The 27,327-nt window shown below is 39.3% G+C and overlaps 1 protein-coding gene across 1 annotated transcript; it reads right to left on the reverse strand.

The window, feature by feature from the left end:
• SLC39A8 (solute carrier family 39 member 8) lies at nucleotides 1–26,767 on the reverse strand. Its single transcript, XM_054203833.1, has 8 exons — nucleotides 26,549–26,767; nucleotides 19,392–19,560; nucleotides 11,264–11,433; nucleotides 10,597–10,719; nucleotides 9,265–9,423; nucleotides 3,627–3,834; nucleotides 2,928–3,112; nucleotides 1–197 (listed from the first exon to the last, which is right to left on the reverse strand). The coding sequence occupies exons 1-8, from the start codon at nucleotides 26,723–26,725 to the stop codon at nucleotides 48–50; spliced, it is 1,341 nt and encodes a 446-aa protein (XP_054059808.1). The 5' UTR covers nucleotides 26,726–26,767; the 3' UTR covers nucleotides 1–47.
• Between the last annotated feature and the right edge of the window lie 560 nt (nucleotides 26,768–27,327).

The following is a 27,327-nucleotide window of genomic DNA, read 5'->3' on the forward strand; positions in this document are numbered from 1 at the left end:
TTGTAATTTGCTTGATGTCTTCAGTACTGATTCCATTTTCATTTGCATTATCCCAGCTGAATACTTCCTGCATACAAGGTAATCATCAGTATAGCAGTAAACCCTGTTAGTAAACCAGCATTCTGAATAAGGAAGAATGTGAGATCCATCTTTCTTCCCGTCACTTTCTCTCGCAGCATATCATTCATCTCTGGGAACTGAAAAAAGGGGTATTTTTAGGTAAGTATTGCCATCTCGTGGTAGTGTGCATAACTTAAGGCATTAAGAACCGAATCATATTGCTACTTTGGACTCAATATTAGAACTAACAGAGGGTGAAGGCAATCACAGGAACCCTAGTTACCCACTTCACCAAGGATGGTAAAATGAACTGGTGTTTTGTTCTTCTCTACTGTGATTTCACCTGGTTGTCTCTCATGCAAATTTCCTCTTTTTGATTCCAGCCGTCTCCTAGGGACCAGCTGTTGGCCCATATGTTGCTAGGAGCAGCTGCCCTTATATTGCTAAACGTTGTGTTTCTTCCTTCACTAGCACAGACAGAGAAATCCTTGTTGAGGAAATCAAAGATTAGGATTCCCTGCTTTATCTATAAGCAAATTAAGTGAAGCTGAAAACACAGACAACCCCTCAGAAATAAGAAACCTGTTACAAATAGAAGGTCTGGTGGGCTGATGAGGTAGTGATAAAGCAAGGAAAAAAGAAGAATGTTGTGAAACTAGTGGTAACACATGCAATATTACATTACAGTGCAATGAAGAGATTCTTCATTCCGTAACTGGCATCTTGGTGGCAACATAATAGCAAAGGATGACTGATCTGCTGTGAACTGCAGAAACAAAGATACTTCCTCTGAGAGCCAATGGAGGTGATGGCAGATGGTTACTGGTGATTAAGTCCTCCATATGGGGTGATTCAGAGTATGTGTTTGCTGCAGATAAAGTCAGCTACAGTTGATTTTGACAAACATACTCAAACAAGCTTTAAACTCTTCTCCTGTTGTGCTGAGAGTGGCATATCCAGAATGCAAGGAAGACTGTAAATTTCAGTGTTACTTTAGAAACCTTTAGGCTGGGTGAGCCAAAAGTTGTATCTTTCTTTGATCTCACAAAGCAAAAACAACCATTGAAGGTAATGCAATTCTTGAAGAACAGACAAAGGTTAACAGGAAGTGGACGAACCTTCCCAGAAATCATTCCAGAGCTCCATAATCCTCTTGCACAAGAGGCAAAGACAACAAACCAGATCAGCTTCATGCCATACAGCAAGGCTCATTTGCGCACACACCTCAGTGTACACATTCTCACATGCCTACAGCCTCACCACACAGTGATCTTACTGGCAAAGGCTGGACTATGCCAATACTGGAGGAAAAAAGAACAGCAAAAAACGAAAGAAGGAAGGAATGACGTTCTAGTTAATCCTACCTGCTTCTGGACAAGCAAACCAGAAGTGTGTGAAAATTGTAACAGAAAGTGGAAGGTCAGATCTCTGTACAAAGCACTTGAATGCCCTATTTCAGACTTTTCAGGGGGAAGAAAAATTCAGATAGGTAACTGATACAATCCAAAAACCTATAAAAAGAGAGAGAGATTGAGGGGGAGGGGAAAGGGAAAGGCAGAGAGAAACAGAGAGAAAAGAACAACAGATACAAAGAAAAGAATGTTACCTACTTTGATGGATTTAGTAGCAGATTTAATTTCACTCTAAATTTATGCTGTTTTACGCATCATGGTTGAGTACACTACTATTCATTATGTAAGAGTGAAACCAAATGAAAAGCACGAGCTGTTAAGGTACTGCAAACTTGTAAAATAAACTATTTAAATTGTTCATTTAACTCCAGCATTCATAAATTAATAATTAATAATAATAAATATTTAATTAATAATAAGAAGAATTAATAACATAAATTCAATGCTATTACCTAGACTGTAATAGTATTTAATGAAATAGTCACTATAACTATATGACAGTTCTTAAACACGTATAGAACCAAACTGCGGTCTCAAATCTTTTCAAGTTCAGGCTTCACTCTTCCAGTTCTACACTCAAATGGATCCTCACGTGGCAGGTGTAAATATCTTTGCAGATATATCTATTCTTGCAGCACTGAATTAAACATAATAAAACTTAAAATTCTTAAAAGATCTCTTTAATTTTGAGATAAAATGTCATTATAAGAGTAACATATGGAATATTACTGACTGCCTGTGAATCTAGATTTTATTTTCTAACGTCTAAATCTGATCTGGATCTTAGCATAATATCTTTGGCTTATATCTTCTAGCACAATTTAAAAAATAAACGATAGACAGACTGTTTTGAATACAATTCAGCAATTTTTTTAGTCTGAAACAAGAAATTGGGGCTGGCACTGTTTAATTTAAACCAGAATAGAATTTATGTCAGGTTTTTCACTTAAACAACCCCAAAATTATAACTGTGGTTACACAACACCTTTCATTCAACTCAAAACTAAATATTTAGTTTCATTTTGGTTTGGGTTTGGTTTTTTTTGCTTTTCTTTTAAAATGTGGTTTAAATAAAGAGACAAATGAATCTTTGAAAAATAATGAAGTGAAATACTTTGCCACTTTAGAATGCTAAAACAAAGTATTTATACACTTTTTACTCAAATGAAACCAGCCCAAATTAATGAAAAGCTTGTCTCTCTCAAAGTCTTTTTCAGCAATAATCTGATCAGCCTTATTTGTGAACTGAAAGGCTTTCATGTTTCATGAATAAGTATAACTATTTGTGCACCTCCACTAAGGGTACGATTGATGACTTAACATGTAATAATACTACTAATAAGTACATGACACTGGCACAAGAGGGACAAAATAATAAATTCTATTGGAGAGACTTAGTGCAGTCTTTTTTCTCTTGCAGAAAAATAAATAACTGAAAATTAAATTGTATCTCACCATATCTGCCAGAGAGATGTACAGGAACATTCCACCAGCTACGGCAAAGATGATGTTAGGAGCAAAGTTGTTGCCTACTAATATACCAAAAGCCAGCCCAATGTAACAGGAACAGGCAGACATGAAGTTGAAAAAGAGAGCCTGTCGAGTACTCATTCCTGCATTCAACAAGATGACAAAATCCCCTAAAAGAAAGGAAAGGGAAAAAAAAGAAAACCGTCTTCAGAAAACGATACTGTGATTATTTTCTGATTTCAAAGGAAATCTGAAGAAAATACATGATTTGCATACAAATTATAAACCAGTGCTGTTTTTCTTCATTCAAGTAAATGAGGCGCATTTCCCTTCAATACTAAGGTAACTGAACCATTCTAAAGCAAGTAGATGATACATAATTGAGCTAAGAGCATAGGAACACAGAACTACCTATAATGATTTAAAAAAAATTTAATACAACAGTGTATGCAGCATATATGAACAGGGCAATTAATACCTCTCTAATATATATTCCCAGCTTCCACCCACCTGCACTTGGGAATTTCCTGTGCTAGATGTGTATTTTGGGGCTTGGGAAGTTTTTGATGAATATTTCTTCCACTAATTTTTATAAACTTTCTTTCAATCTATGCCAACTTTTGGCCATCAGAATCTCCTACAACAGTGATTTTCACAATAAACATGTTGAATGAAGTTGCTTACCCAGTTCATGAGGAAACTCTTCACACAAGATGGCTATGGAGGTACTAAGCCCTTGAAGCAGAGACAAAGTGAAAGAAGCACCGATAGCCAAACCATCTATGAAATTATGTACCGCATCACTCAGTGTTACCATCCAAGCAATGGTCCCAATCTTTGATAGTGGACGCCTGTTAAGACACTTGCATAATCTGCTTTGGATGGCTTCTTCCTGTAAAAAAGTAACACGATAAAGCCATTACATAAAATACGGAATAAAGAAGCCAATGAATCATGCTTCTGTCATTAAACGAAAGCCAAGCATAAAATAAAGCACTACTGCACATGAAGACCAAAACTCTTGGCCCAAGAAGCAAAAGGCACAGGTAGCAGCAGCCACAGTAACAGCCACATACATGTGAATATAGACACACATCCAGATACTCCATAAACTTTATTTCTAATTTTGGGCAATGACAGTCAAGTCCAACTATTCAAATCCGTTTCTACAAAGTGTATGTTTAATAAAAACAGCAGTGGGCAATTCTGACTGCGTGAGTTGAAGGCTCACAGCACGAAAACAACAGGCTAATACAAAACTGCAATGCACATACACACCAGAGATCTCAATAATTCCGCCCAGAAGTGGAAGCAATTTATACATGCAGTTCCATGAAATAATGAAAAACTTGAAGCAGATAAAAGGAACTGCCACTTTCGCTGGAAGCACAAACTAACATCCCATAAAAAATTCCCAGTGATCCATTCTGATAAATTTCTGTACACACATATATTGTAGTTACATAATATTTGCAAGCGTTCTAGCATTTCCCCCCTAAAAACAGGACTTGCATATAAGGCTTACTTACTAGTGCTTACTTACTGGAACACATACTCAGTAATATATACATCTGTGTGCCCACAGACATATTTACACCTCTCCTCCTCTTGTAGGAGAAGGGTGTAGAGTAACTCATCTTCCTCCTTATGAAAAGGTCACAGATTATTCCAAGAAATTTTTGTCACTTGTTAAAATGAACATTGCACGTTGTTTTAGTTTTGCCATATCAAAAGCAAACACTACCAGGAACTAAATTTTGAACTTTAAAGAAATATGATTAATACATTCTTACAAAATCTTTAATGACAGAACGGTAAGGTCTGTCTCATGATTTGCTTACCAGATTCTTATCTGACATAGTATGTCTTTGTACGTAGGAGCTGCCTTGGGACAGGACAGAAGTTCAGGTCAGGGATTTCTGACTCAGGTGCCTACTGCACTACTTGGAACTTGTAGCTAATAGAGCCCTGGTTAAGTAGTGCCACGACTGCCATAAAACACACTTACAGCTCCTATTCAGTGCATAGGAAATCCTGAAATTATACTTTTAGGATTTGAAAATGAGAAATGGTATCCAAAAATCGGGATATTCCCTGCCGACTCAAACACATAGGTTTTAGACTTGTACTACATGCTTGCCTTTGCTTTTTGGAGGTTTTCCTCTCAACATTTCATCTAACATACAAGCAATGCCAACCATATTTTTGGGATGATTAATTTGTACCCGTACTAATTCTGCTTGGGATAGGATCACTTATGAGTAATAGACCTCTCTCTTAATCCACAAAGGCAACTTGAACTTCACTTTAAGAAAGAAATATTACAAAGCAAGCCACATAAAATACATATATTAGGTAACTGGAAGTAAAAAAAAAAAAAAAAAACATAAGTATGAGAAAATCCAAATACAATTAGTGAAGCTCTTCCACCTATTCATCCAGCTCCATGAGCAGGAATTCTGTTCCCCTATGTTTTTTTCTGTTCTCTGGTGACAATCCTTCAAGCTGCCTATGAACTGATGGAAGCACTGTTTTGTAGATCATCCTGATTTCTGCCAAAAGCATATCTTCTTTCTTGGGCATGTTTCTAGCTTCACTGAGGAAAGGGAGTTTGAGACAATGCACAGATTTTCATTTTGAATAATTCATGCATTTTTCTACTAAAAAAGAACATTTTTCTTTTGGAAACACAGACACACACAAAAACCTCAACAACAACAGCAAGTATTTTCTGATAAAGCAATAACATTAATCTCAAGGGATTGTATTTTGAAAAGGTATATTAGCAACTTCTATTATACATGAGAATGAGAGGTGGTGATGAAAACAGTGAGCAAATAATACAAATGTGCAAAAATGTCACTTGTACATAGTTATTTATGTTTGTTCCCATCAAATCACATTTGCTTTTATTTAGGAACCCTGAGTAGGCCTACAGTTTTCTGCTGGCTGTAGGGGCATAACCGGCCAAACCACAGAACTAGGTAAAGGACTCATTTTCTGGTACCTGTAGCACAGATGAGAATTCCATTGACAGTCCAAAGCATTGCGTATGCATTACAAACATAAAAATCTGATCTCAAGGGGGTTTTTTGTTGAAATAAATAATTTACAAATATACATGCTGAACTCTCTATGCATGTATGAACATTGAGTAAGAGATGCTATGAAGAATTAGCTGTTGAACTCATCAAGAATGGAACTGACTAGAAACTTGCTGACGTTTGGGTTGTTTTATCTATGGACTTATTCTTTTTAAGTAATTGCAATTAATTTAGGAGAACAGTATTGATTTACTTCTAAAAATTACTTTCTTGATTCAATCTTTCAAAATGCAGAAACAATCATAGTTTAAAAACAAAGAATGAGTTTCTGAGAGGCTTTTGTAATATATATACAGCTATCTGCTGTTTACTTTATAGCTTTGAAGCATAATAATTCTTGCCTGTAATCTATTTTAGATAATGTCTTGACTTTTGTAAATTATATAAAGTACAATGACATTGCTTGTCTGGGTTTACATTCTGAACTTTACTAGATTGTGTGTCTGATAGAAGTAGGTGAACGACTAATTCATATTCTTAATGTTTAAGATAAGGCAGACAACTGACAAGTTTACCCTACAAATATATAGGGTTCCAAGGCAAAACCAAACAATGTCTCTGCTGGCCTGTTCCCACTTTCTTATGGTAGTTTAGCAGATGTCACAGAAGAGATGCCAGCTAAGGAGCTCTGTAATACCCAGCTGGACTATCAGGTCTGACTTTTATTAATTATTAGTGCAGTTCTGTATTATTTGTATCTCTACAGTTTATGGTAAACCAAAGATATCCTTGGTATTTTTGCTCCTATGGACACAATTTTTTCTTTAAAAGTAATGGCCTCCCCTTTGTTCAAAACTTAAGAAATTATACAGACGCTTATTTTATCCTATGATATCTCATCAGGTTACTATTGCTATTTCTAATGCATCTGTGACTCCCTCAGGCATGAACGAGACATGTCCTTTTGTGTCCTCTGGCAGTACCCACAGGACCAAGAAGGAATCCTAATACTGCCTCCAGGGCATAAATAAAGGCCATCGTAAAATTCTGTTATACAACTTTTAACGTTGTGGACACAAGGATACAGACATTTCAGCAATTTGTGTCTGGAAAAAACTTTTCTTGAAAATTATTGTTGTCAAGCCATATAATTTTAAAGCATAGTAGATACAAATTTTGGGTCAGCACAAAAGAGGTTTCCAAGGTTGCAATTACTGCTGCAAGTGAAATCTGAAAGTATGTCACTAATTAAACCTTTAGGTTTACTCTGGCAGTCAGTCTGTTCCAGCATTAATAGAGAGATGATGATTGGATCCCCATGGCTGAAAACAGCTACCACGCTTTGGCCCGATCAGACTTGAAACTCCTTCCTTAAAGCCTACGTGGTGATTTCTGGCTACACTGTGTTTTCCCTCTCTAATAAGCTTTAGATTACAAGGACACATTAAAATTTTATTAGGTGTGTGTTGGCTTATATGGTTCCCTCACAAATATCAAACGCCTGTGAAGCTGAATGCATACCTAACCTCACATCACTATCCTAGCTGTTCCCAAACCCCTCTTCCGCATTGGCCCTCCCCTTCCTACTAATGACTCTGAAGGCTACTTGGCTCCTTTGAACCTGCCTGGAGGAGGAGAAGAGTACTGATGGCTTTTTTGTTGGTACCTCCAATATCAGCAGATGGCTATCTACCACTGGGATTTTGCTGCAGCCAGCCTGCAAGGAAATTAGCTCTAGAATGAATTTTACTCTGTTACTTTCAGGAGGTTTTAATACAGCCTACTTTGAAGAAATGGAGAGGAAGAAAGAGTAGAAAGCATGAATTTTCATGAGAACAGTAAGTAGAGGAGAAGAACCTTTGTGAAATTTTAAGTTCTTAAAGTCAAGACTGCATGTAAAAGGAGATGTATGAGTATTCCACAAAGGATCCTGGGGTGATCTACAATATGTTATGATCACGGGCACTGCAACTAAACTAGTTGCTAGAAATAAATGCTACATAGATACATTTTATTATTATAATCTATGGTATGATTTGTTATGTTTATGTTATGCATAAGCAGATGGCTAGCCAAAACGTAATAATGGAATAAGTCCAGTTAAAACTTCTGGTAAACAGGGCAGAAGAACAACACCTGTGTCACTGGCAATGATCGTCTCTGCAGAGAGTGGAGGGTTCTTTCGTTTGTTCTATAAATCTACAAAATACAGTTTAGGGACATTCATAATACTTAATTCCCTCTTGGTGCCCATGCAATTTTAATTATTAAGCATGTTTCCCCTAGTTTTTAAAATGACCAGTATCCACCACACTTCATGACATTTCTACAGTAAGGACAAGTACAATTTTGCTACTTTAAACTGTATGCATTAAATATCCCACGAGCCTGCAGGGTCATAGCAGAACTCTCAGATTCTCTCCCAGCTATTAGGGCCTGCCTCCTCTCCAGCTCCTCACTGCTCCCCACAAACAACTTACTGGCTAGAGAACATGGATGGTAAAACAGAAATCTCCACTATGAAAAAATCTGCCTTAGCCATCAGAGAATTCTTTCTATGTGTTGGGTTTTTTTTTCCTTTTTTAAATAAGGGACAGTACCGCTTCCCCCTGTACAGGGAAAAGAGTAAAGAAGCATACCAACTTTCTCTTCCTGCTTCCATTTTCTTCTCAAACGGAAGGAAGTTGTATTTGTAGCATGAAAACAAACATAGAGAGACATAGAGAACAAATTTGAAAGAAAATAACACTTAAAACAGGAGGAATGGCTTCTTTCTCAACATATTACCTCCATAATTTCCACAGCATCCAAATATACTGGACCTATCACAAGCAGCGCTCACAAGATACTGCACAAAAGTTATGTCGGTTCTTCTCATTAATCATTGATACAGAGGAATCAGGTTCTCACACTTAGGGATTTATGTAGTCAGGAACACAATATGGATCATGCAACACTAAAACATGCTATCACTCTTTAAAGAAACAATAACAACAACAAAATCAAAATTACCTGAATTATCGGATTAATTATATATCTTTGTCTTACCCATCCCAACACTGATAGTAATTAGCTCTTTCTGTTGGCTACAAATTGGAACGCACCATTCAGCTTTCGTAAGCTTGCCCCAAAACACCACATTTTTTTCAAAGGGCTCAAGCAAGTTATAAACTATGTTTACAAAAACTTGTCAAAAGTAATAAAATTCATAATAAATCTCCTTTCAAATATGCTTATACAATTGGCAGGGATAAAATAAATAGACACAGTTTTCATACCTGTGCTGAGACCACACTGATGCTGTCAAAACCATTGCTTTCTATGACGGCTGAATTTGCATAACATGTCCCCCCATTGCTGGATGATAGTGGTTTGGGTGGGTTAGTCTTATCTTGAGAATGATTCTGTTCACCATTTTCAGAGTCATCATGGCCAGCCTAGGTGATAAATAAGTAAGTAGGTAGCTAATTAAAACAAAAGCAAAATAATAAACATAAGAGAATAGAGACCAAAAAAGAAAAGGTGCAGGCACCACATTCATGCTGCCTTGCTTTCAGCACCAAGTAAATTTTCAAATGGGCAGCAATAAACATTTAAATGTTTAAACGAGCTCCAAATGTATCTAAGTTCCTAACTTAGCTCTTACTCTGAGCTAATCAGAATACATGTGGGGATTTTTCATTTTTATACCTTTACACAGAACCTCCCAAGCCAAATGCCTGACCATAAGTGATCAACATTCTCTAGTTATTCATGGCTGCTTGTCAAATAGAGCTTATTAGTCTTTGTCAACTGTTCCTAAAAAATAAAGGGCAAAAAAGCCATTTTTTCTATTTTTTTTTGGTGCAGTTATTACAAATGATGGACAATTGATCTTCATAATCTCCAATATCAGCAACTGTTTGGGAGGGGGGGACCTTAAGTGAGGTAAGAGTAGAAAGACAGGGCAGTTTCCTTGGCAAGATATGAGCAGAGAAGACCAAAAAGTTTGCAAGACCCTTCTCTGAGACAAATTCAGCCTCACTCATGCGAGTACGCATAAAACGAGTACTCTGACATACGGGTAGAAAGCAGAGCCCTGTGCAATACAGATAACTGCAGTGTCACCAAAGCAGATCTGTGTACCAGAGCATGGGGAAACACAGAGCTAAAGTTACTGAAGGTGAGATTCAGGCATTCTAAGCACAGTTACACTTTACAGATGATTAAGAAGGTACATATGTCACATTGGTTTCTCCTGCCCAAAGGGGAGCTACAGTGTCAGACTTCATTATCTTCAGCTCTTACATATTTCCACTTTTTTTCTGATGTGTTTAGCTAGCACGGCAACAACTTGGCTGTCGAGAGCAACTAGAGCATAAGCCAGTGACAGCAGACTACACTCATGTCTAGATTCTATTCCCAACTCTGCTTGTAACTCCCTTGAAAAAGGGAGATTGCTTCCCCTATCCACATGAATTTTAAACAGACATATCAGAACGTGTGGCAAGGCTGAATTCCTCAGATAAAATGGAAAAAAAACCACACTTCATTAAATTATCAAGTATGTCATAAAATATAACAAGTACTTTAAGGCAAGGCTCATTCAGGCAGCGATACCTTTTCATTACCTGATTATAGATCTTCAGTATCACTTTAAGAATCCTTTCCACAAAGAAGAGAATATAGAATCCACCAAACACAGCAACTGCTTTCTCAATATAGTTATCTACTTTGGGGTCAAACCCAAATGCCTAACAGTGAACAAAAAAGCAATGCAAATTAGTCTGTAATCTTCGCACATTTCCAGAAAAACAAACAAACAAACATCCCACCCACGCAGTCCTCTAAAATACAGACTGTCTCTCTACCCACCACGAGTTTCCACGAAGCTGAAATTATCAAAGATCCTGATCTTCTTAGATTTTTTTTAACTTGGATTAAATATTATCAGTGTTTTAATTCAGTAGAACTTTACATGAGGAATGTAGTAGTAGATTCCAAGACGAGGAGGGTCTACCATGTAGCCCATTAAAGTTCACTAGAATTTTACCCAATGCATTTCTCCTCCTGTCTAGAGGCAGAATAGCCCTTGGTCTTTCCCATGGCACAACTAGACATGGATCTTGATGGGTCTGCTCACCCATCCAGAAAGAGATGGTAGCTAATGTCACTGAAGCCCACCCACAACTCTTGGGAGATTGCAACCCACAGGCAGAACCCCACTGCAGCATGCTTCTAAAATTAATACACTTTAGAAACTAGTATGCAAACCAAATAATGATTCCTCTTGCTTACCTCTGGAATGAGCTGGAAAATCGCATTAGAAAAGAGAGTGCCAATGGCCAAGCCCACAAAGTAAGTTAAAACCTTGGGGAAATATGACTTCTTTAAGAGGGGAGTTAAAATCAGTCCCAGAAGTGATGCCAAATTAATGATAGTCACAGCCAGGAACCCAAATCCCCAAACTGTGGATAAACAAGCAGAAGTATAAAATATTTTAGTATAACACTCATTTCAGGCTGTTTGTGATTTTTCTAACAGCTAAATTGTCATGGAATTGGGAAAAAGAGCGATTCCCTGGTTGAAATTATACTTCACAAATATAAAAATCTTAAAATGCATAGATACTTAAGATGCACACCTGCAGAAAGGAAGTATCTGGAAACAGTCTTGTACTACCATATTAAAAATGAAAACTGTGCTAGCATAAGATCTGGAATAGCCTATCTGCTGCTAGTATAAATCAGGTCTCTCTACAATCAGTGAAGAGTAAAAATTAAGGCTTAGGCCAACAGTCAAAGTATCTATAGCGTAGACAGACATAAGACAAAACTTATTAGTCCTAGGGTTAGGTCCAATTGTCATTTACTCCTAAGGAACTCCAAGATAAAAAGTCTGCTGTCTTAGCTGTACTAGACGCCAAAATCCTTCCTGATAAAGGATGACTCCTTCAAATCATCCCAAGGTATTAACTTTCTGTTCTTAACACTCCTCCTTCTCTAATTCAAAGTAGTTCTGCTACTTGAAAACACTGCCCACCACTGCTTATCAAACAGGTGAGGAGGGACAGCTCATAGTAGAGACAATTATAATAGAGAAATGAAAGGATGGACGCATGATTTAGGTACACAACATGGAAAAACCTTTCCTAAGAAGTGTCAAATGCACCAGGGTTCATCATAATTTAGCTTCCTTCACCATAAACCTAGTCTCAGATTTTTAGAGTTCAGGCACCAGGACTTGTTCAAAGCCATAGCATAATTATTCTGGAGTCTGAATTATAGGTTGGGGGCGAGGGGGTTGTTGTTGTTATTCATAAGCATCACAAAGTTGTGCCTCTATGTATGGCTACTGGTTTTCCCAGTGACATCTCAAATCACTCTGAGTACAGAGAAAAGCTTTAAAGGTTGCACTGAAGGGGTCTACAATGCTGCCCCTCAAGTGATGCCACAGAACCACAAAGTTATCCACATAGACAGTGGGTTTGTATATAAAAATTAACCACAAAAAATAATCAAAGCCAACACAATGTTGGCTATACGAGAACAGCTTGGTGTAATCCAGGAAGTTGCATCATTATAAGCTTTACAATACGTATGTAGAGAAGTTACCTGCTTAGCAGAAACTAACAGATCAGATTACAATCTGCAGCCCAACTTTCCTGCAACACAGTTGGCAAACACACTAAGCTGGATTCCTCACCTGCAACTGGGGTGGTTCTACTTTGTTCACATAGTGTAAGAATTTTTCTATGTAATGAATTTGATATTATGTCAAGAACAGAAAGCATTAGAAACATTTAAAGCATTTGCAGAAGGTAAACCAGTGCCAATTAGAACATTTCATTTACCATTTTTAGAATAGAATAGAATCATAGAATCTTCATGGAGTCGTGATTAAAAAGAATATCTTCCTTGCATGTATCAATATTTCTACAACAAACTACACCATCATCTTAAAATTTATCTTTTGTGCTAGGTGAGATTAACTGAACCTCTTTTTCTATGAAAGCTTTTCAGGACACTTTTGTTTAATACTTAGCATAGAACTCTGATCAATGGCTCTGATCAACGACACACCTCTAGGGTTGAACACAACACCAACAACTAGAACTAGTAACAGAATTAACTAGGCTATTTAGCACAGGAGTATTTTTAGACAGAGTTTTTCAAAATCAAGGACTGGAGAGTCTGTGATCTTTACTGACATGAAAAAACTTGCTTCTTTGGAGCTAGTATAAAGCACAAGGAACCAGGACTTTTATGTCTTTCCATGTCTAGTTAAGGGACTCATCTTCAAATTGTCATGTCAGGTGAACATATAGTTTCTGTAACTTGAAGGTTTCACTCTGTAAGAAAAAATGTTTTCTCAATCTGTTAAACAGCCCAGAATTTTTGATTGACAGAGAGAAGGGAAAAACCACACAACTACATATAGGTAAATTTACTAAGCTACACAGGTGATTAATTTCCATTAAAATAAATTACAATTAAGCTTGTAAGTATCTTTTTGAAATCAAGTCTATAATAAACAAACAGACTTCCAATGCCATCACAAGTCAAAAACCACTGTTTACAGTTTGGGATTAATATAGAAGCACAAGTGTCTTTCAGTTTTATATATGGACAACCCTGTGCAAAATGCGCATCTTAAACTGAGTTAACAAAATAAAAATTCCATTTATCAGATGAGAAGCATTTAGTGTACTTGCCCAAATTACTTCATCAGACACAGGAAATTAGAACAAGTTTCAAAAATTACAATACAAAAAGCCAGTACCAATTACTTTTTACAACAAAAGACAAAGAGGATAAATTTATGAGTTGTATGTGTAAATCAGTGGATGACAAAAATGATAGGAGACTGGAGTGGAAAACTAAGCACAGAAAAATAGGTTATTCCCAAATTGTGAGAGAAGTTCTCACAATACTATTATGCTTCACTAACCAATGGTCTAACTTTCATGCCGGCACTCTTTGTTCAGAACAACAAAACATACCAGGACACTTAACTTGAAGTACATGTTATACATGATACAACTTCCACCATTTTGTATGCTTAATGCAATGGGAGATGTCTCATAACATACTAAAAGGACTAAAAGGTCTGTAAAGGACACATGCTCACAAACGGGGACATATGTAGTATCCCCTTTTATCATTTAAAAAAAAAAAAAAAAAAAAAAAAAAAAAAAAAAAGGGAAAAAAGTCTTTCTCCTTCCTGATTTACCAGAGATTACGGGTGCCAAAAGACATATGTGGTTTTACTTTTAAAATTCTGTCCTAGATCTGGATGGTCGAAAGAACTCAGGATTTTACATATTGACACTTTGTTTCTGATTTACTCACCCAAAGTGGAAGAATAAAAAAGAATTAAAGTAAGTTATTAAATAACCTCAGACAATGAAAGAATAAATTAAGTATTAGCCATCCCAGACATTCCAAAGATCCTGCAATGAGTCTCAGTAGTATGGGGACTAGTCTAAATTAATTAAATTTTAAAAGGAATAAAACAAATCTAAGATCTTTCCTATACGTTCTCCAGGAAGGTACTCCTGGGCCTTGTGGCAAACTTTTCTTTGAGTTCAGAAGGGCCTGAAGCGTAAGAAAAAAGATTACTCCATAATTACACAATTACAGGAAGAGGTACTTCCAAGAAAAATACCACAGATTGGGAAAAAAAAAAATAAAAAGGTACAAAATTCTAAGACAACCAATCTTGCCAAAGTTACTGCATTATGGACTGTATTTCACAATATCAGGTATGCACTGCTGTCTTAAAATTGGTTTTATTCACTAGGACTCCATCCACACTAAGATTTTCAAGTCTCCATGCACCTCAGAAAGCTGGCTAGTCTGACTTCATGGATCAGAGAAGACTGTTTAGGATGCACACTCTCTTCCCTGGAAACTGGTGGCACAGTCAGTTTTTGCCAATGACCACTACTCTTTCTGTCTCTAGAACTGTGTCGCAAACAGAGAGACAGCCAAGATACACAGAGCCACAGGAAATACAAAAAAATAAAATGGCAGGACTGCAAGTAAGATGCCCTCTTTAGAACACCATTACTCAGCATTGTTCCTTATAAGAAGTGGGGACAACTGTTTTGGGCCTTCCTGAGGCAGGCTCGGGTTCTTCCTGAGCCCTGTCCTGGGATGAAGATGAAATACAGGTATGAATACCTTTCTGAAGTAGCAAGCAGAGAGCAAAGAACCTGTTCGCCTTGGACAGAGGAATGCCACTGGGCATTTCCAGCTATTTCATGCAGCTCCCTGTTACCTTTCAGAAAAGCAACAAAGGAAAGGACATGAGTGTGCTCCTTAGGTCAGCTAGGTTAGATATGAGATATAAAAAACCCCAAGGAAAAGGGACATGCTATATGCTGCCTTTTAACTTTTACTCTGCTTCGGCAGCATTTTTTTTTAATTGCAAGTAGCTGTCCCATAAAGCTTATTGTACTAATTTCTTCTGTATGTCTCGTCTGTTCGTATTTTGGAAGACAGAATATTGTTAAGCACATGAGAGTCCCTGGGCAGAAAATTCACATAAGCAAGCTGGAAACATGCATTGAGGATTTTCCTTCATCGGCAGTAAGTGAAATCAGCTGGTCTCAATGCTGCCACAATACAGATTCATTTTGTGATGGGCTGGGGGTGTGCATAAATCAACATCTGCATTTAGCACTGGGCCTTTCTGTGAATCTCCCTTCAAAATAGGTACCACTATATGTCTCAGCCTTATAAGGTTGTGGTTTTAAAAAACCTAACCATGGGCCTTACAGATTTCTTGCACTGCAGTCAAGGGAGGGGCAGGAAGAAGACTGCCTTGCTTATCTGGCTACTGGACATTGCTTCTGAGCTGTCAGGATAAAAGAAAAACAAGAGGGATGGTCTAAATACCTTAGGAGGTTAACTATAGGTCAGACTTCCCATGTACAATCTACTTAAACAGCCCCAAACAAAAAAAAAAGAGAAAGAGAGATCCTACCCTCTGGTGCAAATATTACAGACTTCTTGACAATATGTGTCCTCATATGGTATAAGCAATCTAGAACAACCATGGTAAACTGATGCCATGGTTTCAGTGATTAATCAAATATAATTCTAACTATTTACTGACACAGCTAAGTTTTAGGAATGATCTCTAATTCTTAATAAATATTATCACATATAAATGTGATATCCAAGCTCAAGATCAGCGCACCCCTATGAGTAAGAAGGAAACCTGCATGGGTGAACAAGGAGCTTCTGGAAAAACTCAAGTGGAAGAAGGAAGTTTACAGAATGTGGAAAAAGGGTCTGGTCACTTGGGAGGAATATAGGAACATTGTCAGAGTACGCAGGGATGCAACGAGAAAGGCTAAGGCCCACTTGGAATTAAAGCTGGCAAGCGATATCAAAGACAATAAGAAAGGCTTCAAGTACGTAGAATCATAGAACGGTTTGCGTTGGAAGGGACCTTAAAGATCATCTAGTTCCAACCCCCTGCCATGGGCAGGGACAACTCCCACTAGACCAGGTTGCTCAAAGCCCCATCCAGCCTGGCCTTAAACACTTCCAGCAGTGGGTCATCCACAACCTGCTTTGGCAACCTGTTCTACTGCCTCACCACCTCACAATAAAGAATTTCTTTGTAATATCCAATCTAAATCTACCTGCTTTCAGTTTACATCAGTAAACTACCCTCCTTCAGTTACACCAGTAGTAAAAGGAAGACCACAGAAAATGTGGGCCTGCTGCTAAATGAGGTATGTGCCCTGGTAATTGAGGATGCAGGGAAGGCAGAGTTACTGAATGCCTTCTTTGCTTCAGTCTCTACTGCTGAGGCTGGCCCTCAGGAATCCCAGACCCTGGAGACAGAGAGAGAACCTGCGGAAAGGAAGACTCTCCCTTGATCAAGGAAGATCAGGTTAGAGACCATTTAGGCAAACTTGACGCTCACAAGTCCACGGGCCCTGAGTGCTGAAGGAGCTGGCAGATGTTATTGCAAAGCCACTCTCCATCATCTTTGAAAGGTCATGGAGAACGGGAGAGGTGCCTGAGGACTGAAGGAAAGCTAATGTCATGCCAATCTTCAAAAAGGCAAAGAAGGAGGACCTGGGAAACTACAGGCCAATCAGTCTCACCTCCATCCCCGGAAAGGTGATGGAACAGCTCATCCTGGATGTCATCTCTAAGCATGTGGAGGAAGAGAAGTTTATCAGGAGTGGTCAACATGGATTCACCAAGGGGAAATCATGCTTGAACAATCTGATAGCCTTCTATGATGGCACGACTGGCTGGGTGGATGAGGGGAGAGCAGTGGACATTGTCTACCTTGACTTCAGCAAGGCTTTTGACACTATCTCCCACATAATATCCTCACAGGTAAGCTTAGGAAGTGTGGGTTAGGTGAGTGGACAGTGAGGTGGATTGAGAACTGGCTGAATGGCAGAGCTCAGAGGGTTGTGATTAGCGGCGCAGAGTCTAGTTGGAGGCCTGTAACTAGTGGTGTTCCCAGTGGTCAGTACTGGGTCCAGTCTTGGTCAACATATTCATCAACGACCTGGATGAGGGGATAGAGTGCACCCTCAGCAAGTTTGCTGATGATACACAACTGGGAGGAGTGGCTGACACAGCAGGAGGCTGCGCTGCCATTCAACGAGACCTGGACAGGCTAGAGTGTTGGGCAGAGAGGAACCTAATGAAGTTCAAAATGGGCAAGTGAAGGGTCCTACACCTAGGGAGGAATAACCCCATGCACCAGTACAGGTTAGGGGTTGACCTGCTGGAAGGCAGCTCTGCAGAGAGGGATGTGGGAGTTCTGGTGGACAAGCCGACCATGAGGCAGCAATGTGCCCTTGTGGACAAGGCGGCCAATGATCTCCTGGGGTACATAAAAAAAATCATGGCCAACAGGTCAAGAGAGGTCATCCTCCCCCTCTCCTCTGCCCTAGTGAGGCCGCATCTGGAGTACTGTGTCCAGTTCTGGGCTCCCCAGTTCAAAAAAGACAAGGAACTACTGGAGAGAGTCCAGCTGAGGGCTACAAAGATGATCAAGGGACTGGAGCACCTCTCTTATGAGGAAAGGCTGAGAGAGCTGGGTCTGTTTAGCCTAGAGAAGACTGAGAGGGGATCTCATCAATGGTTATAAATATCTAAAGAGCGGGTGCCAAGAGGATGGGGCCAGACTCTTTTCGGGGGGGACAGCAACAGAACAAGGGACAAGGGGGACAAGGGGCAACAGGCACAAACTGGAACACAGGTAATTCTGCCTCAACATGAGGAAAAAACTTCTTTAATTTGAGGGTGACAGAGCACTGGAACAGGCTGGCCAGAGAGGTTGTGGAGTCTCCTTCTCTGGAGATATTCAAAACCTGCCTGGATGCGTTCCTGTCCAACCTGCTCTAGGTGAACCTGCTTTGTCGGGGGGCTGGACTAAATGGTCACCGAAGGTCCCTTTCAAACCCTACCATTCTGTGATTCTGTGATTAATCAGAATGTTATTAACAATAATATTTCAAAAGTTATGAAAAACACTGCTGTATCTCTGCTCATAAATACTGCCATTAGGCACCTGCTCATCCAGCATCCTAACTTTTAACTTTAATTTAGCTAGTCTCTTGGAACAATACATTTACTTGGAATACTGAGACAAATAAATAGGCCATTACATATTTGATCCTGTAACTGTCAGTGCAACAACTGATTTCATTAACCAGCTGAATCTTCCCTGTCCTACATTTTTTTACTGCACTGTACAGTTCTGTGCACAATGAATACAGAAATAATAGTGAGAAAAATAGGAGGAAGGAATATTAAGGCTACTCAGCCATTTGATGATATTCTATATGGAGGAGGCAGCACAGAAGATGACATGAAAGCAGGAGTCGGAGTTCGGAAAGAATATGTGCATTTTCCTCAGTAAAAGAGTCACTGGCTTCCCTGATGATGGGGGATTCCCCCACCTGCAAATAATTCCACTCGAATGTAGTCCCATTTAATATCACCTTGAGTTGCCTTGATACATACACATCCTGCTAAGTCTGATTTCCCACTGCAAATCACCTGCACAAACTTCCCTTCAGTACTCCCATCTTCTCTTATTAACCAGCTATTAGCGAGAGACCTTATGCTTCAGGGCACAAACCATTATCCAAATAAAACAGGTCAGAAAGACTCTTCCTTTAATGGACAGATTATTCCACAACTACCTACTCGGTTCTTCCTCCTTTCCCCAAAATACTTTGAATAGGTCACTGTTAAGAGACAGGATATTTGTTTAGATAGTCCGCTGACCTGAAAAAGCATTTGAAGTTTATGTTCCCACTTTACAAATATATCTTCCTAAACAAGAACTCCTGTGATGTATACATAAATGCTTACTATTCTCCTAAGAAAACCCCACTCCAGTCGCAGTATTAATGCAATTAATATTAACTAACCTTGTAAAGAATGTGGTTTAGACGTATCCTCAAAGTTTTCATGATGATCACATGGGTGAAAAATAAGCTGTTGCAAAACAGCAGGACATACTGTAGAGAAGCTTGAATTTGATATGTGGCTGTTGTTTGGTATTCCGTGCAAAGAAAAAATTTCCTCACCAGTCAAGCACTGTAATAAAAAGGGATTTTGCCAAATTAATATATTAATGCAAAACCAAAAAATAAGCCATACACCAAGAAACCCAAGAATTACAACATGAAAATACTGTAATGCATTTTCAAGGAAGTGTACACAGTGTTTGTACGCTGTGCATTAAAACACTCTGATGGCTTAATATGAAGCAGAAGTGATTCAAAGAATTTTAAGTAAGATAAATCACAAATCAATGAAACATGTTTTAAATAGACATTTGCAAATCTTACGCTCTCTGAACCTGAACAGTTACACCTTACAACGTATTTGGAAAAATAGCTTCAAAGTAATTAAAATCTCATGTAATTACAAAATAATTAAAATTAAATGCAGACCAGATACAGTTAAAATCTCAGTGACTGAGTGCGTCAGAAAATGATTGGTAAATCAGTGACTCATATAAGTGTAATGTAATTCATGTAAGCGACCACTTCTACTTTACAACAATGTTTCTCATTTATCACCCCCAATTACCTGTTTAAAAATGGTCTAAATGTTATCAGTGCTCAACATTCTTCATTCATTTTATAGTAATAATTGTTAACAGCAAACATTGTTTTATAAAACCATCCCGGACCCCAATGAGATAAACTCTTACTTGTAATCTTCACTTTGCCTTCGGCTCAGGACATAACAGTATCTAATGGGTCAAGGATAAAGGTACTTAGTGCTAAACTAGGACAGGGGCAGAGATGGTTGCTCTGTTATTTTCAACAAAAAAGATAAAAGACAAACCACGAAATATCTTAAAACGTACATCTACAGAAAAACTGAGTATTTTTATATGAAATGTTCTGTACTGCTGAAGTCTTTCATCTAACACTTTCTGTTTATTCACATTCATTATTTCCTACAATGATCAATGAGGAAAGAGTGTTCTTTTTTGGGTATAAACAAAAGTGATTTGGCTTATTGCTGTACAAGGTTGAGTCTCGAGACAAGTCAAATGTTTTCCTTCTACATGAGACATCAAGTCAGGGCTTAACTCTCTCTGTAGCGAATCTCAGTGTGATTGCAGAAGCAGAGCATTGGAAGCCTTAGCAAAATAAAAACAAAGGTCATTCCCTGCTCTTTGCAGTTTTGCTAGCCTTCAGATTCCATAGCACTTCTCCAATAATTCAAGATTATTATTTGTAAAGCAAATTCCTTCTAGAGATAAGCCAAAGCAACTGCAAGTCATTTACTTCAACAGAGCTGCTTCCACTTCCATTAATAAATATTTTTCTAATACTGTCCAAAAGGTCAAAGGCTTGCACACATCATTTGAACGTGACTATTTCTGATTTAGCTTGGAGGAAGAGAACATGCAGACCAATTCAAGTGACTTCAGCTAAATTACATCCTTCCTCTTTAACAACTCAGTCTAGCAGAGCACTCAAGTACACGCTTGAACCTAAATAAATAGAAGCATAAATTTTTTTAAGGCCAGGAGACCTTGAAGACTCAAATATATACAAGCGATGTGCGTGTACTTTCATCTTCCAATGTCAATGCTAATGTCAAAGCATCACATATAAAATAAATATAGCTTGATAACAGAAAATGTTGTGGTTCTTTTTAAAGCCTGTTGCTCCATGTAATCTCAATGGAAGTAGTGTACAGAGAAATCAGCACTGAAGATACAGTCTTTAACATACATGAACCTCTGGAGCTTTCTAAACTGGTTATGTGCCTAATCATTTTACCGCTAACTCTGCATTATGGAATAATGTAAAATACATGGCTAGTACGTCCAGTGTGAAACAAAGAGAGGATAGTTGAGGTCTATAGGAATATTCCTATACAGTGCTTCTTGTATTAATGGCTTATAGAGCCATTTCTGGAAGTCTACAGTGAAAAGCCCTAAGAAAAACAAGCCAGTGGGAGCTGAGAATTCATAACATAACTATCTCTAAGAGAAATAATCTTTAACTATCTCGTTCCTAGAAACACCGAATGGATTACTACTATTTTAAAATACTAATATATTCATATTAATATTGGCTTACAAAAATCCAAACCATGCTGTAGGTAGAAAAACAGATTACGGAGAGAAAATAAACCAGACACAGCATGAATTAGTAAACTTGAGACTTCGGCTACATACAAACAAATACAAAGAAATACCATTGGACAAGAGCTCTTTTATGTAAGGATGAGAAACAGCATTTTATTTAATTACTATTATTATTTTGATCAGGGACAATCCCAGAGGATAATGATTCCTATAAATGATTCATTGGTTTAAGCCACTTCATCCTCTCAATAAACTGCTACATACATCCATGAGCTAAAAAGCAAGCTTGCATGAGTTCACTGACACAATTAAAAGGATTAATTAAAAGATTAAATCTATTGGAAGCCTTGGATTGGAGCAACTCATGTTTGCACACTGCAAAACTCTGCATTTATCTTTGGAGGATAAATACATTAAGACATCCACACTGCTGTAAAAACGCAAGCTATTTATTTTGTAAGACTGACAGATGATCTCAGCAGAAAGGAAATTCAGCCTCATGGAACAGGGGACTGAGAACAAGGTCCTGGCTCACCGAGTCTACCATCATGTCTGTCCCCTGCTATTCAGTAAGCCTTGTCATAGCACTTAGGTGAGGGGGCTGGCTGTAATGTGACTGTCACCCAATGTTTAACAAACAACTGCAAAAAAGTATGACATAACTGATCATGTCCCTGAACGGTTAAAAAATACTTTTAAAAATGCTTTAATCAAAATTAGGGAGGACTTAAATCAGTAGAATTTACACAATTACAAAGTATTCAGACTTAAAAAAAATTAAACCATCAACTGGGTTATTCAAACACACGTTTACTTTTCTCCTGGTAAAGCTCTTCCAAAAATGATTGCCCAATATGGCATTATTTTTTTAAGACGTTAAATGAAACAAAGTGACACCCAACTATCTAGAATCTCTTTACACCAGTATCTTTATAAATGAAAAGCAGATGCCAGCTGACCACATCCTTCGAAGGAAAGGATGGGATAACTGGTCAGATAAAAATAATGCAGAGAGGACCTCTAACTGCAAAATTAACAAAAAATGCTACAGTACCAACCATCTTGTAAATGCTTTAGTCCCTTTTCTGATCTTCTGTCACGTTCTTGTTTTTGCTCTACCTTTGTTTTATCCGTAGCTTCCACGTGTGAAGTAGTAAGATACCCAACAGCGACCTGGACTGCAGTTTCTAGATGTTTCCAGATTAAATACCAGCCTAGCCCACACCAGGGCTGAGCACTGGGCCAGACAGTAGCAACAGCAACCTGTCTGACCAAGCATTTGTTTTTTTTTTACTTAGCCTGAGCCTGGATAAGGCAAAATAGAGACATATGAGTGTGTCTTCCTCAACTTACTTGTAACAAATCAAAGCATCTAATACTGATGTGGTGGCACCTTTTTGTCACTCAGCACAGGTAAGAACTGGATTCTAGGAGACGACCATGCCTTCAATAACCAGCACTCCATGAGAAGTCATCAGACCAGATGAAGCTGCTTGAATACACTGATGTGCTTCAGGGATTTCACACACACCCCGACATGGTTAAGGCAGCTGTTCATGCTGGGAGCTGAAAACTGTCCATAAATTCTGAAATTTGCTGAAGATATTGTAGAAATAACACACTTGGCAGGTAGAACAAATAAGCCTATTTAGCTTATCACTGGCCAGGCAACATCAGATCATGGTGTTGGATCAAGACTATAAGCCACACTCTGTCAGGGCATTTCCCCTTCTTCCAAAAAGCACAAGTTGTAACTAGTGGAACACTACCAAAAAAGCCAAAATCAAAGCAGATTTTTGGGTTTTGACTCATCTTGAGGTGAAAATTAATTAAATCTGATCATGAATGTTAATAAAGATTTTAACTTAATTTTGTCCAAATGTTTTGTTTAAAAATTAAAATGCATTACATTAAGGCACAGTATTCAGGAGTAACATCTAGACTGGCATAAATATAGATTTAGAGAAGTCAAAGAAGGAAACGGGAGCATGATTTAAGCTGATTAAGTCAAAGCACAAAATAAAGGTGTTGTTAACAAGCTATCTTTCCAATGCTGACTTACTTTCCATGTGGTTTTTGGCTAATACTTTTGAGCATATAATTTAATCCTGCTACATACACGTACAGCTATCATATTACAATGAACCCAATGACAAAAAATCAAGTATAGTTTCATGTTTTTATGTCTTGCTAATAATGTAAAATACAGAGTGAGTAAGCATGCCATCATCTATTATATTGAAGTTGCTAATTTTATCCCTATTAGTAGGACAAAAATGTGTTGGGATTCCACAGTAAAATGTGAAAAAACAGCAGTGACCAGTATTTGAGTTTGCTCAGTTACTACTTACTTCTCTTGACAGGAAGTCTTAGCTTATATATTAATAAAAGGTGATACCAAAAATTGAAGAGCAAAGAAAATATAAACACAAAATCAAGGGAATTATAAAAGTGCATGATGAAAGAAAAAAAAGAGACCAACAGTTTAATCAAAAATTCCAGAACAGTACTCAAAAAAATTGTTTTCTTTTTTGCCTCTTACAGGAAGAAAATCAGCATCTTCATGAACATCATAGGACATAAGTTACCATAAATGCCTACATGAGTATACGTTCAAACACCATCATCAAAAAATTAAATCACTTTTTCTTCTCCTCAAGTCATCCGGTTATCAAGCATCCATCTTCTTCTGGCTTGCACATCCAAACTCATTCAATCTTTAAGAGAATGGATCAGCTTCTGGTGGATCATTGTTATGAAAGAAACACTAAAACTAAACACTAATACTGGGACAAAACCAAGAGAAACTGTTCCTTCCTGCCACTTTTTGAATTGCTGTATCACCTTTCCCTTACAGATTAGCTCTCCGCTAAAAACTACTTCAGGCTTGGACAAGAGACTCGCTGATAGAGGAGGGCTGTGTTATCCTGATTGGAAGAGAGGCCTATGAGTCAACTCACTAGGTCTGGACACTGAAGTTAAGAACTGAAAGTCTAAGATAAACCTTGTTTCCTCCTACATCAGATATTTGTGGAGCCTGAATGAACAATTCAGGTCTGAGAAAGACCTGAATCATTCTCCAGATGTATTTACTTTCCTCCTTTAGAGAACTGGTAGACCTTAGGCCTCTGGTGCTTTCCAACACACAAAGTTAGATTAGGCCACTTTATGTCTTCTGTCATAACCAGTAGATACTCTAAATTATCAGCTTGTAAGCACAAAGAGTCACAGACTTTGAAAATGATCCCGTCTGATTTACTTGGTATGAGTATGCATTTCCATGCACTACCTGCCCAAGGTCATTGATATACTTAATATCTATGAGGGAACAAAAGCCAGGAGGCAAAATGCACTTGCTTAAATGCATGCACTAGCTGATGGAGCAGCCATAAAGCCAATTTTAAGAAAGAATAGAAGTAACTCAGCAAAAAAGTATACACATTTTAGTGTGGTACCCTAGATATTATTCAAAATGTCCACAACTAGAACAGGCCTGTAAAAAAATTTGTTTCAGTTAAACTTCAGATGACTTACGAGGAACACTCATTTAAGTGATAAGAAAGAGCATTACTTTTTTTTTTTCCCCCTCTGTAGCTTGTGCCAAAGCCTGTGTACGAGGGCTACGTGCTTTTGCAGAAGGAAAACCTGAAGGACTAAATCTACTCATTTCTATGCCCTTTTAAAGAAAGGTCCTTTTCATAGCCATATTCAACACTGTAAATTTGTATTTAGCGTGTGTGGCTGGAAATGTTTATGTTTTAAATACACTGTGCTGGAACAGCGTTCAATTTGTGAGATTTGAAAGCAGTGACTCTGGCAAATACTGCCATGCTTATACTGAACACTGCATTGATTTCAGTAGCATTAACTCCCAATTAAACCTCTGGTAGGGGTAAAGATATTAGCATTGCACTCTTTCTGAAACAAACAGAGCTCATCCAAGGTTTGTCCTCTTCACAGAACAAGCAAAAGAACTACTACTACAAATGTTAAAAAAAAAAAAAAAACTCAAGGTCCCAAAACCATGCCTCTTCTGTTTTTCAGGGAGTTGAACCAAACCAGAGCAAACAGTCATCCCTGCTTTCCTTTCATTTTTTGTGACTGTGTCCTTGATTCCTGAGCGTAAGGAAATCACCATCCTCAAAATTCCCCTTCAAGGAAACAAACTTAGTCTAGGACACTACAGAGATATGAAATTATCTCTGTACATAATGTACATATGTACAGTGATGTACATAGCTACATATGTACAATGTACATAAAAGTAACAATGAACTCCAAGTTCTGTATAGAGACACTAAACAGTAAGATTTTTCATGAAAACTGGTATTACAATGATATTTAGTCAGTAAATTAAACATCATTTTAAACAGTTTTTAGTAGATGCATTGATGGGTGTACACTTTGCACTCAACTTAGAAGAAAGATGTGAAAGTTTCTGAAAAAGGTTTCTTTACGCAAGTAGATCTGTCTATAACCAAGTTTGTGTTATTACATGACAATTGTATTTTAACAAGTCCTGAAGATTTGCTTATACAACTCTCAGAGGGAAACACTAGCTGATTCTTGTACACTTTGCTGTTGCCCAGGTGTTATTTACCCAGGAAAAGTGCCAGTTTAAGAGCCGAGCAATGAAGAGGTAGAGTTAACCCCACGGACGGGGCACCGCAGCACGCAGCAGCTCACTGATGGATGGCAGCTTCTCCCCTGCCGCAAACCGGTCTACACCAGTGGACCAGTACCTTTACCCGAAACTCGGGCCCCGCGCCTCAGGAGAACTCTGTTCCCTCCCTCCCTCCCCGCTTCAACGTGAGGAAACACGACGGCGATGAGATTTAAGAAACTAGGGAGCTGCCCACCCCGCCTCGGCGCCCTTGTTCCTGGACGTGCTTTTCCAGCCTAGCCCGAGCCGCCGCACCCGGACAAACCCGGCTCCCGCCGCCACCCCGCCGGGGGCCACCGCGGTACCTGGTTGTGGTGCAGGTGGGTCAACGGCAGCACCGCATCCAGGGCCGGCGCGGCGCCCAGCTGCCGCAGCAGCCCGGAGAGCTGCCCAGCCGACAGGCTGTGGTTGGCCCCGAAGACGCGCAGCACGTCGTCGGCGAAGGTCGCCGGGGCGCCCCGCGCCGCCACGCGTGGGAGCATCTCCAGCCCCGCGGGACGCGTCGAGTGCCGCTGAGGGCCCAGCACGTCCCAAACCCTCCGTACCGCCCTCCCGCCGGCACCGCCTCTGCCCGCGGCTGCCGCCCGGCCCCTCCCCGGGGGGGTGGTCGTGGGGAGACGGGGCGGGCGGGAGGGCGGCAGTGTGGCAGTGTCCCACGGCTCCAGACGGGGCGGGCGGGAGCCCTGCCCGCCTTTCGGTCGCCGCCGCGGTGTCTGGCTGCTGACCGAGCGTTCAGCCGAGTCCCGCCGGCCCGGGGCTGGGGGCAGCCGCAGGGACTCCCCATAACCCTGTGTCACGACAGAAGGGTGGCAGGGGGCTGCCCGGGGACGGCCCCACGCGCGGGCAAAGGGGGAAGGCTGCAAAATTCCTGGCTGCTGCCAGCCCTGGCCCAGGGTCACAAAACCATCAAGACACGTCCACAGAGGAATGCAGTCTTTCCCGAACTGCCCCAAGAGATGTTTCCAGACATACCCCCTGCCGAGCTCAGCGCCCCTGCCTTCCCCACCTCCCCCTGCCCGGGCCCCGCAAGCCATCCACCTGCTGTGACCCGTCACACACCCGCCCGGTGGGATAGTCGAGGCCA

Source organism: Rissa tridactyla, chromosome 5 (genome assembly GCF_028500815.1).
Source record: "Rissa tridactyla isolate bRisTri1 chromosome 5, bRisTri1.patW.cur.20221130, whole genome shotgun sequence".
NCBI lineage: Eukaryota > Metazoa > Chordata > Aves > Charadriiformes > Laridae > Rissa > Rissa tridactyla.